Source organism: Stegostoma tigrinum, chromosome 5, assembly GCF_030684315.1.
Source record: "Stegostoma tigrinum isolate sSteTig4 chromosome 5, sSteTig4.hap1, whole genome shotgun sequence".
Taxonomy (NCBI): domain Eukaryota; kingdom Metazoa; phylum Chordata; class Chondrichthyes; order Orectolobiformes; family Stegostomatidae; genus Stegostoma; species Stegostoma tigrinum.
The window spans coordinates 97,340,940-97,358,702 of NC_081358.1; the positions used below are offsets into that span (position 1 = coordinate 97,340,940).

Consider the following 17,763-nt stretch of genomic DNA (forward strand, 5'->3'; position numbering starts at 1 on the left):
TTGATAGGTGAAGTGGGGTGGGAAAAAGTCCAGCAGTTGGATTGTAATTTGGAAAATGTGAAGTTGTTCACTTTGTCAGAAGAATGAAAAAGCAGAGTATTCCATAATCAGAGAATGACCGTAGTATTCCAAGGTCCAGTGGAATTTAGGTGTTCCAGTGCATGAGTCACAAAGTTAGTAAGCAGGTATAGTATTTAATCAAGAAGGCTAATGAAGTGCCATCCATTATTATCAATGGAATTGAACATAAAACAAGGACACAATGTTTCAGTTACACAGGGGATTGGTGAGACCATATCTTAAATACAATGCAGCTTTGGTCCCCTTATTTAAGGAAGGATGAAAATGCCTTGGAGGTGGTTTAGTGGAGTTTTTCTGTATTGATATGAGGGTGTATCTAATGAGGATAATTTTGGCTTGTTTCCATTGGGGCTTAGAAGAGCGAGAGGAAACTTGATGAAGTGTATAATTCTTGAATCGTCTTGACAAGATGGATGTGGAAACTATGTTTCTGCTAGTGGGTCAGTCCACAACTAGGGAGCACTATTTGGAAGTTAAGGATCACCTTTTCAGGACAGGGATATGGAGATTTCTTTTATTTCTCCGATGATCCTATGGTCTTTGGAAGACAGCCTTAGAAGGCTACAGGAGTAGGGGCATTGAAAATATGTAAAACTGAGGTGGATAGATTCTTGTTAAACAAGAGAATTGTGATTTCCAGGGGTTGTTTGTAATTTGTACTACAAACACATCGTCTATAATCTTACTGAATAGCAGAACAGGCTCAATGGGCCAAATGGTCTACTTATCCTAATTTGTGTCTTCATATGATCTAGCCTCCTAACTGGGAATGACCCTTTCATCTAACTTTGGTCACAGTTGCTGCATATCATTGGTAAATTCAACAACATATGAAGACAAGTTTACTTCTTAATTACATTTTTCAAGAAAATACTGTTATCCTCAAAAGATGATAGCTAACTTTTCAGAAACAAAGGGTCTAGGCCCAAAACGTCAGCTTTTGTGTTCCTAAGATGCTGCCTGGCCTGCTGTGTTCATCCAGCTCCACACTTTGTTATCTTGGATTCTCCAGCATCTGCAGTTCCCATTATCTCTGATCACAATAAGATCCATTGGCTTGGTTCCAACAAAGGAATGACCAGAGCAGTCATTTCCTTCTCTATGATGATATGCTGAAAGTGCAAATCAATATCCAGGATGCTTTCTGATGGCTGATCACTCTTTCTTTGGCATCTTTTTTCCTCACTGCTTGCATGCCTCTGCTTTCAGAGAACTGAAGAGTCTGCCTGTTGGATAATGTTATTTCTGTAGTATCTGTAATGGAATGTAATTCCTGGCACACTCAGGCAATGTCAGAATCTTCAGTAACTGCTGAACAATGAAAGCGTTTGGCAGCTCTGCTTAATAAAGAATTATAATGATTAGGAATAATACACAAATGTTTTGTAAAGTTCTATTCCATTGTAGCAAAGTGTAATATGCATGTTGCCTTTCATACTGTCTTGTACTTCCTGAGCCCCATAGCTGAATGGAGGATGATCTGAGGATTATCCATTGGGGCAGCAAATGAAAGAAGTGATAGATCCGCTACTGAATCTAATTTAAAAAGGGAGCTTTCTTGCCATTTCTTATAATCTTGGCAGACTGCAATCTGTCCCATATGTCTATAATCAGGAGAATTGAAATCTTGCACTGGGTCTGCCACATTCCCAGGAAGTGTTCATCCTGCCCTTCCACATGCCCTGTTGCTAGGCAGTGTTTAAACATATGTGCTGTTGTTGCACTACCCAGTTATCTCTCTCTCTTTCTTTGGGCTTGCAATCCTTTGTAAAATAGGTTGGATTTGGTTCCCGCTTGTGGGATTCCTTCATGGCCCAGACCTCAGCCCGTTTCTTCATTCACTTACTATGACGGTATTTTGAGTCCTAATTTATTCCTCATCCTTGTAAAGGTCTTCTAATTTCTGGAAAGTTTTACTTACTGTGGCCTGTTTATTCCTTCCTGTTCCTGAATACATGATCAACAATGTCACTTTCCCTTACTTTTTCAGCTTCTGTTTGGACTTTACATTTAACGGTACAGTCCCTAGATGAGTGATGGCTAATTTTGTCTTCAAGGTTTAGATCACTGGTAAAACAATCCTACAGATACAGGTTGCAGTTCAATGGGATTTTATGCCACTATGACACAGATCCTTTTGCACATGGTTATATTAGTCATATTTAGAGTATATTTATCTATATTACACATCCCTGTTTTAGTCTAAACTCGATTTTTTCCTCCCTCCTAGCCTAATTCTAATTCTCTTCAGTTCTCTAATTTTAGTTCTCTCTCCCTCAGTCTAATTCCAATTTCCACTCTGTCTTATCCCAATTGTTCCTCAATCTCATTTCAGTTCTCTCCCTCAATCCAATCCCGGCTCTCTCTAAACTAATTCCAGATCCCACTCTGTCTAATCCCAACTCAGTCCCTCAATCTAACTCCAGCTCTCTCTCTCAAGCTAATCCCAGCTCTTTCCTTCAATCTAATTCCAATTTCCACTCTCTCTAATCCCAGATCTCTCCACTCTAATTCCAGTTCCGACTATAATTCTCAACTCTCGCCTTGAATCTAATTCTAGATCTCACTCTAATTCCCAGCTCTCTCCTTCAATCTCATTCAGGCTCCCACTCTAGATCATTCCCTGAATCTAATCCCAGCTCTTCCTCTCTGATGCACAATCTCTGCCTAATTCTCGATTACTTTTGAATCCAGCCCTGTAATTCTAGCTGCTTCTCTTTACTTCAGTCCGGGTCTCTCCAGCCCTCTGTTTAATTCCATACCTTTGCCTAATTTTAACACTGTTTAACAGAATGTCCTGTGTCTAATTCCAGTTTTTTTAGAGTCTTTCCCGCTTCCAAGCCTGTCTCCATCCGCCTACTTCCACTTCGCTCCTTCTGTCCGAGTGAATCTCTCTCTCATCTCTAATTTTTGCCCTTTTTTCTAATGCCATCCTCATTATAGCACATCTCTCCACTTTCGGTTTGTCTATGTGTGTGTGTGTGTGTGTCAGATGCCGCAGCCTCGGTTGCAGCTGCCTGCCCCTGTCAGAAGCGGTGCCGGCACTGCCTTTCTCTGGCTCTCCCTCCCTGCCTGCCTGCCTGCCTGCAGCTCCACCCTGGCCGTGCTCCGCTGCTTGTGGTGCCTGCTGACTGTGGTGGGGAGGCGGACTGGCCAGCGCGCCTGCGCCTGGGTCTCAGGCTCGCTATAAGAAGGCGCCGCGATCGTGAAACTCACCAGAAACTAACCTCAATACGAAACGAGATGGTCAGCTTTCGAGCTGGTACAGCAAAATGCTGGATGGACACTGCTCTCTGGGATGGCAACTCTTCGTTGTTATAGTCTTTCTGGCCATCGGCAACGCCACTGCTTATTTCGGGTACGTCCTGACAGCTACTGAAACTTTTCATCAAACTCCCAATCTTTTTTGTGTGTGATTTCCACGCCACCATAAAACAAAACGCTTTTAAAGCTTTTCTGAGATCTTTGCAGAGTTTCAAAGCTGCAAACTTTCACAGTATGTTTGGAGTGTTCTCTAACAAATAGGTTCTGATTCAGAAGTTTCCAGAATGTTTTAAAATTTTAATGTTTAGTCTGTGTATTTTTATTTGGTTTTTCTTGTGTCACTGTTGCAAACCTAAGTGTTGAAATTGGTTGGGTGCGCCTCTCAGTCTCTGGGATTCTGTACTGGAGCAGATCTACAGTTTCCAGCTGCAGGTTGTATATTTGGAATTCTAATTTTCACTGTTTTAAAAAAAAATCCCGAATGTGGTTTCATCTCCTGGGCGGGTCACTTAAACATTTCAAACTTGATTCATTTTATTTTCTTTGTAGAAAAGTTGCTTCGTGATCCAATCCGATCTTGTCTGTGTGTGTGTCTCTCTCTCTCTCGCTCTCATATCATGTCTCATCGTTTTAATACAAGGATTAATAAATGCAAATTGTAAAGTGCAGTGTGGGTAGGAGGCGTATGCTGTCAATTATTGCTCCGGCTTCTCTTACCACTTTAAAAAAATGTAATAACACTTGCCGACTTCTATCTTTTTATTTGGCCCCCGGCTACGAATATTGAAATGCCTGCTCAACGTGTTAAACATGAGAACAGTAACCCAAGAGTTGGGAGGGCAGCATTGTCTATGTAAATTAAAGACTAGATCGCGGTTTATATTATTCTCTGGGTTAGAATCCGAGTCTGGAACTCATCTTTTTACAGCTCCGAGTTATGTAGACAGTTTTTTTTCCTCTCTTCCCCTGAAACCTTCCTCCACTTTTAGTGAGACCACCAGATTCACTATGTATTTTTGAGACTGCTTCACAGTTACCAGCTATAACAACACGACCCAGCACATGCTTTTTCACCCAAAAAACTAAGGAATTTTCAAAAAGTTGGGGGAGCTAATCCTAGGGAATCTTCCAACCATCAAAATACACCGGTCTCCAGTGCAGCATAGTGTGGTGAGGTTGGAACTAATAGATCGTGACGTGTTTAAAGTGCAAAAAGATAGTCCATATCATTCTCTTCAGGAAATAACTAAGGCAGTCACATTAAAATATTAGCTGTTTTTGTTTTAAGCACAATCTCATCCACCTCAAACATTTTAAGTGGAATGGATAAATTTGGAAAGTGACTTACGGCCCAGAAGGTTCGGTCATGTTTCAATTTTAGGTTGTATTTGTAATAATATTGATCAGATGTTTTTGTATTCCCCCGATTTTAAAAAAAACTCCCGTCTCCAAATCGCCCTGACTTTCGCAGTTGGTCGCACAAGTTTTATAAACTAGGAAACGTCTCTAAATTGTCGTGCAATGGTAAGGCAAAAGCATACAGCTGGTTTAATGTTGAATAATTGAAGATGCAGAATCAAAGGTACTTTTTTGATAAAACTACTCAGTCTAAAGGTGCAGCCCGCTATTTAGGGAGCACCTGTCTTAAAGGGACAGCGTCTCGGTTTATCAACCTGCCTGCCTGGCAAAACCGAGCAACTACTTTGCAGAGAAAGGCAATTGGAGCGCCCGTTCGACAGTTACTGTCATGAGACCAGCAGTATAAAGGTGGTGAAACTAGCGGAAGGATACTTTTTTCTTTTTTTAAAGATACGGTAGTTTGGAGACATTCCCTAATTTTCATGTCTTGAATTTTCGCTCTGTTAACCTACCCAAAGTGGCTGAGGCGCAAAGGAAGTTCGTGTTGATAGTCAGCTGTTATTTTTGTACAGGTGGGAATTCTCGAATGTGTCAATACCTTCGTCAAGTTCAACCAGTTTATCCTTCATTTACTAATATCACCAAGTAAATAAAACGGAGATCAGTCATAGCCTGACATCAAACTATTGTCGTCATCCAACACCTTTTTTTATCAATGTCACCAACTGTTATATTCAGATGACCGTTGGTGCTACTATGAACCTAAAGAAACTTGCTTATAGATTGCCCCTTTTTTAATAAAACTGCAAGAAGTTTGGAAACAAACACCCTTTGCTCTTCGTGCTGTTGTATAAAACTGACCAGGCCAAATATTCATTCTAACGTTCTTTGCTAAACCTTCTATTCAATTGGTAAAGAAATATTCACTTTGAATATTCAAGGTTTGCTCTCAGTGATTAGTAAAGGAGGTTTCACTGTTGAGAAATTAATGTCATAGGCAGTGGGTGATTATTTTCCCCTTCCTCCAAGAATAGCTCATGCAACATGGGTCTCCATTTTGATCGGGGAGTATTGACAGTGAAAGTTTCTCACTTGCTGTGCCTGAGCATCCCATAGCTGCTTGGCCAATGGATAAGTTAAAGTTCAGCTCTAAGGACTGAATTAAGTTCTTGCCAATATTCAGTGGACCCCACCCTTAAAGTTGCCTCCCTCTCTATCTCACCATGACCCTTGAGGTATAATGCCATACTCTGCCAGGAGATCCTTATGAATCTGCTTGACACATGGCAAAGACCTCTCCCCTCTCTCAAAACAAAGTACAGAAATATATTTCTCTTCAATCCATTCACTTGTATGAAAAATGTTTGCCTCTCTCCACTATTGCTGTTCCTCACTCTGTGTGTCCTTATGGTATGTTGCCAATTTGTTGGTTCTCCAAGTCTTCATTCATTGGGGTAAATGAAGGCCATGACTTCAGTTTCTGCTACCTATGCCAACTTCCATAGAAGTACATGATATTAACAACATTAGTCTTCGTCTGAATGTTATTCCCAAATATTAGGACTGAACAGGGTATTAGTTACTGTTGGTGATGAATGTTTCCCTCAAAAGAAGTTAGCACATTTTGTAACTTTTAGATGTCCTCAGCACTTGATGACAGTCAATATTGATATTTGAAACTTGCTCACTATGGAAGATAGGAAATGTGGCAGCCAACTTAAGTGAACAAGATCCCACAAACAGATGTACGAATGACCAAATACTTCATTTTTAATGGTGTTGGTTGACAAATGAATATTACATTGGGAAAACTGCTATTTCATCTTTTCAATTGTCATGGGTCTTTCCTTTCATCCACTTGAGTGCATTACACTCATCCTGAGTTGAAAGCCTGTGAATTAAAATCCCTACAGGCAGAGGTTCAGCATACAGTCCGACATACCAGTGCTGTACTGTCAGAGGTTCTGGATTTCAGATACGTTTCTGCACTCGGATCTCAAAGCAGTTTAAGAGCAGAGAAAATATTGTTCTGGTTACTATTTATCCATCAACCAAAATCAAAAACAGATTAGTCAGATTATCTCTCTATGGTTTGCAGGAACTTGCTATGCATAAAGTGGCTACCATATTTCCAACATGAAGTAACTGCACTTCAGATTTAATTTGGCTGTAAATGCATGGGGATTCCATGAAAGGTGCCCACCAATGAAATGTTTTTCTTTCACCAAGGACATTAAGACCACCATCCTGTATACGATCAGCCAGCTCAACAAAGACTAGAGGTTCTTTTTACACTATACACCCTGCTTACCACAAGACAGTAAGCTTCCTACTGCAGGGCTGTCTTATCCATTTTTCCTCTAAGTCTCAGTGAATTCTTTATCATTTAGCAGTAAGTTTTCATGTACTTTTACTTCTAAATGAGATTGTGCCTGTGACAGGGCAAATACCACTTATTCAGGTATATCGTAGCCAAATGGCCACTCCTCTCACACTCTTGGCAATGGGCCCATTCAACTACTGGGGTGGTCAGGGTTTGGTTGGTGAGGGTGGGTGGGGTGGCAGGGGCATTGCTGTTCATTGAACTGCTATTGGCCTTGTTCTATATTTCAACACATTCCAACAGGACTAGCTGGGTCAAGAACAGTTTTTATTTTTCTCAACTTTTTTCCTTGGCCTCTAACAAAACTGAGTTTCCTTTTTATCTTTGCCTCAACAAGAGAAATTCTTTCTTTGTAGAATTGGATTATTAATTTAAGCCTTTACTTGAGATGAATGAAGTTTTGGGTCTTTTTTCAATTTGCCAAGACCAACTACTGAACGAACCCCAGGTTGGCAAATCCCTCTTTGGCTAGAGGAACTATGGGGACGTCATGTGACTATGGGTAGGCTGCCAAGGGTACCGATAATCACAAGAGCACCGCTGCTCCCATAAAAAAAAACTTGCTGTCACAAATCACAGGTATCCATTAGTGAGAAGAGATGCAAAGCAGCGTGGATCAAGAAGCATGTTCATACAGACATAGCAAGGTACTCTGTGACACATATACAAATTGATACATACACTCACTTTGAATGTTGTAACACTAAAAGACTCATATCACACATTGTCTAGGGTGGTGGCTTTAGTTTGCAGCTGCAGCAACAATGATGCTGCTTAAAGATTTAGGTCAACCCTCCCTTCCCACAACAGAAATTATTTCTGTATTCTAACAGAATATTTGAAAGCTGGCTTCAGCTTCCACTGAAACTGATCACCTGAGGAGCTGATGTTGCTTTTTTTTAGGTTCTGTCATCACCATCTCCACCATACCCCATCCAACCCTACCTTCCTGAATGCAAATATGTGGGGAAATGTTTCAGGAATCGTTAGCATGGCTTCCACAGGCAGATGTCCCCCAAAGGGAAATGTGTAGCTTTTCAGTGTAGAAGGACACAATCTGAAGCTGGTACTCATGCCAATCTCCCCCTTATCAGTGCTTTCTCCACCAAAGTCTGTGGTTGGAGTGTGAGCATCAGTTTCATGGATGCTGTCATTGCTACCTTGTGAAATGCTTGGTTTTCTTTAAATAATTTTGAGTGAAGAGGGAAGACAGCCATAATTTTCCCCAACAACTGGCAAGTTTGGGTTAGAATAAACTGCCTTCACCAGAAGGTAACAAGATATATTCATGCTAGGTAACAGTGTGGAGCTGATGAACACAGCAGGCCAAGGAGCATCTTAGGAGCACAACAGCTGACGTTTCTAGCCTAGACCCTTCATCCTTTTCTGAAGAAGTGTCTAGGCCCGAAACGTCAGCTTTTGTGCTTCGAAGATGCTGCTTGGCCTGCTGTGTTCATCCAGCTCCACACTTTGTTATCTTGGATTCTCCAGCATCTGCAGTTCCCATTATCCAAGATGCATTCATGTACTGAGTTTTAAATGATATGTCGAGTACTTGCATCAAGGATTGAATTGTTGGGTTGATAAACTTTTGTTTTGCTCTGAATTTGCTGAGCTCCTCACCCACAAATGGTGAGGAATAACGATAAATTATTGTTGCCCAGGCTTCCATATCTGTATCCATCCACTTCTAGAAGGCTAGAAATTTGGAGGAAGGGCTGTTTTTTAATGTCTCCAGTTCATTGTTGCTGAGCCCAATTGTAAGGGACACCAACATGCAGTCGTATAGTGTCTTTGCTGTATTGAGATGCTTCACAAGAGTGCATTCAGACACCGACCCACAGAAGGGGATCTTGGACAGGTAATCTATAGCTAACTTAAAGGTAGGTCTTGTAACCTGTCTTGGGGGGAAGGGAGGGCAGTGGGTTGTGGCTGAGGGGAATTCCAGAGACTGGCTAAAAATACAATTGCCAGCAGCAGGATGAAGGAAGTAGGGCATGCATAAGGTTAGAGGAATGCAAAGGCCTCCATTGCAGTTGCAGGAGGAATTTATGTATAGGGAGTCATAGTGGAGATTTGATCCATAGACTGGCTTTAAATAGAAACTGCAGCCTTCGTGAAGAAGAATTTAACCAAGAATTAGAAGTAGTCGATGTTTTCTTTTAAATCTTGTGTTTCTTTGATCTGAGTTCAGGTAGAATAGCATCTCCCTGGCCACTCCAAGGAATGGCATATATTCCTTAGTCTGAAGGAGTGATGGGTCTCTTGCAAATTTAGGGGAGACATTGGCATAGTGGTAATGTCATTGAGGCAGTAATCCAGGGATCCAGGCTAATGCCATGGCAGCACAAATTTAAATCTCACCATAGCAGTTCGTAGAATTAAAATTCAGACATATTCCATATTCTTATAGAAAGCCAATTTCAGTAATAGTGCCATCAAGCTTTCATCAACTGTTCGCATCTCATTCTCTAATCCCTTCAGGGAAGGAAATCTATTGTGTTTACCTGGTCTTGTCTATATGTGACTCCAAATCCACAGAAATGTGGTTGACTCTGAGCTGCCCTCCAGTCAAGGACAATCAGGGGTGGGCAACAAATGCCATCCTCGGCTGTGATATCCACATCCCATGAAAGAATAAAGAAAAGATTCTCCTTTCCATCCCCTTCTATTGGAGAACACTGGATATTCATTCAGTGGTTCACGAAAGCTTCCACTTGGGCACAATGTCTCGGACAGTTTATTCCCAGGTGCCACATGGTAAAGCATAGGTTTACATTATAACATTGTGTCTCTGATCAATGGAAAACAGGAATGTAAGAAGTGGCCCTTTGGATTAGGAATTGTCACAGGGATGAGCTTTTGAACATCTAAATCCATTTGAGTTGGACTTTTTTCATTTTGGTCCCAGTTTTTTAAATTTCATATCACGGAATAATTGTGGATGAAAGTGTTTAACCAGCTTATCTCCTGGCTAAAGTTTTCCCCCTTCCTTCCACCGCTCCCCCCTCCCCCAACGAGTCATGTCCCAAGTCTTCCTTTATCTTTCTGACTTTAAACGCCAGTTTTCTGGCTGAACCGGGCTGTTAAATGCCCTAGCCTGTCCCCATCCAATTCCATATCCACTTTGCTGTCCATAAATCATTACAGAAATGTGATGTTTCTCCCATACCTCAATGAGGCCTATTGAAGTCATCTTTGGGGCATATTTGGTACTACATTCTTGCTTTGTGTCTGAAATGAGTTCAAGGACAAATTCAGGAGTTGAGCACATTATCAGGACTACCTCTTCTATGTATTAATGAAGAGATGCTGCACAATTGGAGATGGCATAGCTGCAGTGAAACATTTATTACAGCCTTGTCTGCGTCTGAATGGATGTCACACAAAGCAGGGAATTGTCCTGACATAAAGGCCACCATACCTATTGCAACCAATGCCACCCAGAAGAAAGTAACTAGCTCGCAACTCATTCAGAGATGGTTAGAACTATTGATGCTGGAGTCAGTGTAGCTGGAGGAACACAACAGGCCAGGCAACATCAGAGGAGCAGGAAAGCTGATTTTTCAGGTTGGGACCCTTCATGGTTGATTGAGATCTTGCTGTGTACAACATATCTAATTTATTTTTGAAAATAAAACATTATGTGGGTAATGTCTGGGAGCAGGCTCAACCAATTATGCCAAACCTTCCCCAGCTCTGCTCTGATTTCACCTCCTAGACTGAGCAATCACCAGTGTCACCCCCTCAAGTACTAAATAAACATTGATTGTAGGGCTTTTGGATCCTCACTTCAGGAGGGAGAAAACAGTTGGCAGAGGTTGATAGAGGGGCTGGAAATGACACACTTAATACCTAATGACCACTAAGCAGCTGTTCTATTGGGGGTCTGTCAGACTTGGGAAGTGGGGCAGGATTACGTGGAGTTTTTAAAAATTCTACTTGGGTAGAAAGCTGCACTGTGCACGCTGCTGGGGCTCAACAATCACCTGTTAGCATGCAATTGGCTTGACCCTGTGCTCTACTGGGAACCTGAGCCAATGAGTTTCTGGCTGTGAGCCTGGCCTGCCTGGGATGAAGTTAGTTCTATCGGCACAATGTAGATCATTCCAATGTGTTTCAGACTTGACTCTCAGACCCAGGCCTTGCTAGTTTTGGCTGGTAGCTTCAGTTACTGCAAATTGGATGCATGTGGAAGATGATTGGGGTGGGGGAGAGAATGTCTTGGGTTTTTTCTCTTTGAGTTAAAGAGCCCACTTTTCTTGGCAGACTCCCATGTGTTGAATGGGTAAACAAACTAAGTGATTTTTTAAAAAAAAAATGGATTTCTAAATTTTTTTAAACTTATTTTTCTAATCAACCTGTTCAGAGATGTTATTACACACCTCTGGAGTAGATCATACTTGAACTGGGACCTCCTACCACTGCACCACAAGAAGCCCTATAACGTTGCATTTATTTAGCACCATTTCAATTCGCTTAGCTATCTTTGATACTTCATAATTAGTTGGTTCATCTCAAAGTAATCATTGTAACAGAGTAAACATGGCATTTAACAAACTACATAGTGTACACAATTTTCTCCACACCCCAAAAATAATATTGGAATGAATGATTTGTTGTTACTTTTTTGTTGTACTGATCAAGACTTTTTTCCCCGCATTTTTCTTTATTTCAAGAGTCTCCTGACAATCTCTTGTCACTGTTTAAAGAAACTTCACAGAATCAAATCCTTAGTGTGGAAACAGGCCCTTCAGCCCAACAAATCTACACTGACCCCCAGAGCATCCAACCCAGACCCATCCCCTATAACCCACCTAATCTACACATCCCTGAATGCTACAAGCAATTTAGCATGGCTAATCCACCTAGCCTGCACATCTTTGGACTGTGGGAGGAAACCCACACACAGAATGTGCAAACTCCACATAGTTGCCTGAGAGTGGAACTGAACCCTGTTCGCTGGCACTGAGGCAGCAGTGCTAACCACTGAGCCACTGTGCTGCCCATCTTCTTGCCATGTAGCCCTCCTCTGGCTAACTTAAGCTGAAATTCAGGATTGAGGTTTGAATCCCAAACCACTTTTTTCAGAATGGAGAAACTCCTCATTTTCAGCACATGTCATACCCTAAGGTCATCTTGAAGGTCTTTCGAGCAATGGTGTGCTTTAGAAATTAAATAACTTTCCTAACAACAAATTTTGTGCATAGAAAACAGCAATGCAATATTCGATTAAACTTCTTCTCCCAGAGATATATCAGCTAAAACATCATAAAGGACAGGACTCACTCTCTCTTATTTGAATTTTTATTATGGGCTTTCGTCATCTGCAGTGAGAAGACAGGTAGGGCCTTGTCATCTCTGGCAGTGCAGCATTCCTTTGAAATGGAGCGTCAGTTTGGATGTTATCAAATTTTCAAAACGGAACTTATACCTGTAACTTCACTCTGAAGCAAGAATCTTACCAGTTGGCCCTGGCTGTTGTTAGACACTGCAAACCTGGAGTAGGGAAGGGAGCAGAGAGGAAAAAAAATCAACATTGCTGCTTCTCATCAGTGGTTCCTGCTAGAACGTAAATTTGGAACTCCCCATATGTTGAGATATTTTACTTTATATGGCGGTCCTCAGTGCTCATTTTAATCTCTCCCCACTGCATCACTATAGTGCAGCATTCCTTCCAAATAGAATTGGACAAGGTGTGTGTGTGTGTGTGCAACAGCATGAAATACAATGGTCTAGGGTACAAATTGTTACATTAATGATGGGCAATATTCAATGGGATGAATGGCTGAGTCACCGATTTCAGTGCTCCATCAAGGAGCAACACAAGAAATACAAGCTAACCATGTTGGTTATAATGTTAGCCTATCACTAATAGATGCCCTCCACAACCCACAATGACTTGGCATGTGGAGTCACACACTTATTTTTCCACTTTACCCACCCACACTTAACATCAACATAACCTGACCAGTATTGGACACGGAGTAAATATATTCCCGTAATGTATCTTAGCCGCTTCAACACCAGTCAATCTCCTGTACCAACCCATCTCATGATCTAGTTATCAACAAGACTTAGCTATTAATTCTGCTATCCTGGCAGGTCTTGGTGGTTGTGCCCTTGGTAGGATCTAAAAAGATTGTAAGAATTTAAGCTGCTAAGACAGTATCATCTGTCTGGAGTCTGATGTCACGTTTTTTAACATCCTACTGATATAAGCAGACTAGATACATGTATTAACCCTTCAATGCTGAATTATATTAAGAGGAAGTTGAACTGAAGAGCCAAAGATCAGAGTATAAGGCTTGGGCATCAAGAATGAAAACAACATTAGTCAAGGTTTGTTAAAAGTTCCAGTTTCCAAAACCTGCATGTTCAAAAAGAAAATGGATCATTTGAGGTGATCTTCAGCAATAGCTTAACATAGACACTGGTGAATGACTTATCCTCTATTTTTCATTTTAGTTTTCACTTTGTGAAACAAATTAATTTTTACTTCCACCCCTCTTTCTTCCCTAAAGGACATTAGTAAACCTATGCACTGTTTGTCCAGTAACACATCCATACCATTCTAACCATATTGGAGTATGCTGAATATACACATAGCCACAAATCTCAACCAACATATATTGTGCAATCTGTCTTCCTCATCATTTTAGATTATATGATGTAATGGATATCCCTCACTTCCTGTGTGGTGAAAACTTCACAGGGGTTGATCTGGAGGCAGTGATTAACCCAGAATGCATTGCAGACTGGCCACAAACAGAATTTGCCAATTCTACTGACCTCAGTTAACAATGCTGGCATCTGTCTTTGTTCAGCCCACTAGCTTGTACTGGAAGCACAGCCAGTGGTGCCAAACCTCAATGTTTACATATAAGGGTAGGCTCACCGAGAAGTGCAAGCTGGTAAGCAGCAGCCACCCCACCACCTCCATCAAGAGCTTTCAGTTTTAGAATTTACCCAGAGGTCAGTTATTCTTCTCTCAGTCAGGTTGAAGAGCTAGTTTCAATCTTCCAGTAAGCTAAACAGGAAAAGGCTCAAATCTTTTTCCCATTCTTCGCTCTCCCCCCGCCCCCCCGCCTCATTGATGTAAAATTACCCTAAAGCTGGAGGCTTTACAGATTTCTGCCATTTGAAGTACTGTTCACTACACTGAATGTAATACTGAAGTTGCCTTCCTATTAAAGGACCCCCCTCACTTGAGAATTCCAGTGCATACTTTAATCTTAGGCAATCAACTGCCATTCCTCTTCCACCTCGCCAAAATATTTGGCAGAACAGGATACAGCATTCCAAATAGGTGGTAATCTTTTTGGGCCTAGAAGGGCAACTATACTGACTGAAGAGGCTGCCGGAACATTAAGTTGTATGGACCACAATTAGAAAATAAACCAGGGAGTTTGATGTTATTGCTGGACTGTTAATCCAGTAACCAAGGTAATGGTCAAGGGGCCTTGGTTTGAATTCCACCATGGCAATGGCGGCATTTGAATTTTAAAGCAAAAATCTGGAGTTAAAAATCTATTGATTTGTAAATCGACTGATTGCCAGGGAAAAAAACCCATCTGCTTCACTAGTTTCCTTTAGGGAAGGAAACTGCCATCCTTCCCTGGTGTGGCCTGTGTGTCACTCCAGATCCACAGCAGCATGGTTGACTCTGAACTCCCCTCTGGGAAGTAAATGCTGGCCTAGTCAGTGATATCCCCATCCCATGAATGAATAAACAAGAAATATTACATGTAAGCAAATGGAGTAGATAAATCCAGACTTTTCTCTGTGAGAGATAATGGGAACTGCAGATGCTGGAGAATTCCAAGATAATAAAATGTGAGGCTGGATGAACACAGCAGGCCAAGCAGCATCTCCCTCTCTGAAGGGGCTAGGCCCGAAACGTCAGCTTTTGTGCTCCTGAGATGCTGCTTGGCCTGCTGTGTTCATCCAGCCTCACATTTTATTATCTTTTACCTCTGTGAGCCAGGATAATATATCAAGAAAAATAAAACCAGGATTTTAACTGAGGTTGTTGACTGCTCGCTGCGAGTTCATTTAAGGAGAGCAAAATAACACGATGGACCCTCCTTAATATCTCTACATTTGGACAATGAAGCCATCAGTTTAACTGGGACAAAGGAACTAATAGTAGCCCAAGCCACACTTAGACATGCACGGGAATTCACGCATGATTCTCCACCCATACTTCAATCAACAAACATATAGAAATGGACCCCATATACAAACCCATACAGATCAAAGTCAGAAATGTCAATACTGACTGTAACAGACTGGACAGCACAAATTCCAAGCAGAGTAGAGTAATATCACTTCAGCAGAGGCTCTGCTGATATCACCTGGCATGGTGATGAAATGCCCGAACCAAAACAAGCCAGCTCGGTGAGCAAGTCAACAAGCATGCCCACAACCTGAGCTACAGATCTTTGCAAAGTCTTTTAAAGGGATTTCAACTGTTTTGGAATATTTGAAGAAGGCACAATTTTTCACTCCTAGCTGGCATCCAAAGGTGTTCTTTACTAGGTTAGCAATGATTTCTCTCAACTTTCCAGATCACAGAACCATATGTGTGACTGAGGCCAACTTGCTCCAAAGCAGGCAGGAGCAGCTGTTCGCTCTCCTGAAGTGTCAAGGAACCGCTTAGGTTTTTCACTACAAAGAGGCACTTTTCCTGGCTTAGTAACTTTATCCCACAGTGCTATTCCATGAAGTTTTAGAATTTTTGACAGTCAGCTGTGGTAGGATGTGAACTCATGGTTCAATCCATGGCCCAAGTCACGTCTATATTTAGACATTGCTTTGCTTGACGTCAGTAGATGTTAGAACAATTTGACAGGATCATGGCTATAAAGTTGATGACCTTCAATGTAGTAGTGAAAGTATTGGTGTTCTAGAGGCTTTAATAGGCTGGGACAGACTCTCCCATTATTAGGTTGTATTGTTTTGTATTTCAGGACTTTGGCTGACCAAAGAATATCAGGTGTGGGAGCTGCAGGATAAAGAGTAGGAAGATTTTTGGGCTAAATCTCATCAGTTTGACTTCTGTACCCAGTGGCCTATGAAGCAATCTCTCACTCTTGCATTTGTAGCCTGCCCAGAGCATTTGAGTCCCTTGAGTTATCAGTTTTATGTACTGTAGACAACTGCAACCTACTGAACATGTCTGATGTCTGCTGGTCTGAAAGATTCATTGTCTTTGGATTGTTTATGTAACAATATGCATTTTTAAACAGCAGTTATCTGGATTCTACCAGGATAGCTGGTGAACAGCTATTAGTCTGACTCCTAACTTTCAACCTGTCTGAATTTTGGGGGGGTGTAGTTACATTCCAGCCAATTTTTGGTCTTCCCTTTATGGAAGCATGCAAGGCTTTCCATCCTAGCAGGAGAGGATTTTTTTTTGAGGATTGAATTGTTGGAAGTAGGCATGGATGGATTGGGGGGGGGGGGAGAAACTCAACAGTCTTTGGCAAATGATAAGAATATAGGACATGTTGCCACCTTTTTCTTCAATGTCGTTGATCTTCTCTCTCTACTAGAGATCATCTCAAAAGATTTCTTTTCTCAATTGCTCAGCTTGCAAGCTGAGGTTCAATCCTCATTGCTCTGTATTGTTTCCACAGTTTTCATCTTGTACTACCTCCAAGTACAATTCTCAGCTTTCATTTCAGATTCCCATTTGGCTTTGCATAATTAGTCACCTAAAGATCTTGCTGGTACAGATGTCTTGATGTAGCGCCACATGATTCACAGCAGTATTACACAAGGGAATCGCAAGGTAATTCTCTGTATCCTGGGGATGGTTATGCTCTTTACCATTCATGGGATTGAATCTTAGTGTTTATTTTGGATAGGTCCAAGGTGCGTTGTAGTTTGATGGATCTCTGACATGAGGCCTGGTGAGTTCCTTCACCATATCTTAACAAGTTGCTACTTATGCTACATAATACCATGTATTATGGCATCCCTGGTGTTCAATTGCAGCCTCCTCTTACCATGCACCATGCCCAGAACAACTCATCATTCAGCATATTCTGAATTTACCAGCATCCACGGCACTGGTACCATGTGTAAAAGCCAGCTGGATAAGCATTGTCAGTCTGAAACTCCCCATGAGGTTGCTGAAACTTTCCCCAGATAGACAGAAGGGAAAATCGTCCCTGCCTATGGGCAAGAACATAGCAATTCTGCTGTAGAGGTGGCATACTCTACCTCCAGGACCAGCAGTGGAGGCAATGACACCAGACCATGCCAGCCTAGCCAAGGTTGCAACTTGGACTAAGCAGCTCAGCCTTTTGGAAGAATGCACAGGATATAGGGAGAAAGTCAATGACCTTCTCCACTGCCCCCTTTCATCTCCTAATACCTGCCCTTGGGAAAATGACTTCAAATTAAAGTGGAAAGAGTCAGGACTTTTCTTGTTGGGCTACTTAACATTTGGTTCCTGACCCCCTTGTTTGTTTTTAATCTAGATGACTGGTCATTTCCAAAGCCCTAGTCTAAAATGGGAGGCTGCCCTTGACATACACCGCCAGGTCCCACTGAATGAAAGCTATAGCACTACAATTGGCTGAGACCTGCTGACAATTGGGCCACGCTTTCTTTCTATGTTTGTACTAAATGGCAAAGCAAGGACAATTTTTCGGGCTGAGGGGGCA

General features: G+C 41.7%; 1 protein-coding gene across 1 annotated transcript in view; it reads left to right on the forward strand.

The window, feature by feature from the left end:
- The first annotated feature begins 3,287 nt into the window (after positions 1-3,287).
- The window catches only part of wnt9a (wingless-type MMTV integration site family, member 9A), an 88,846-nt gene continuing 74,370 nt past the window's right edge, over positions 3,288-17,763 (forward strand). The window contains exon 1 of the mRNA XM_048530229.2: positions 3,288-3,439. Within this exon, the coding sequence (XP_048386186.1) occupies positions 3,354-3,439 (86 nt within the window). The 5' untranslated portion in view covers positions 3,288-3,353. The remainder of the gene's footprint in view (positions 3,440-17,763) is intronic.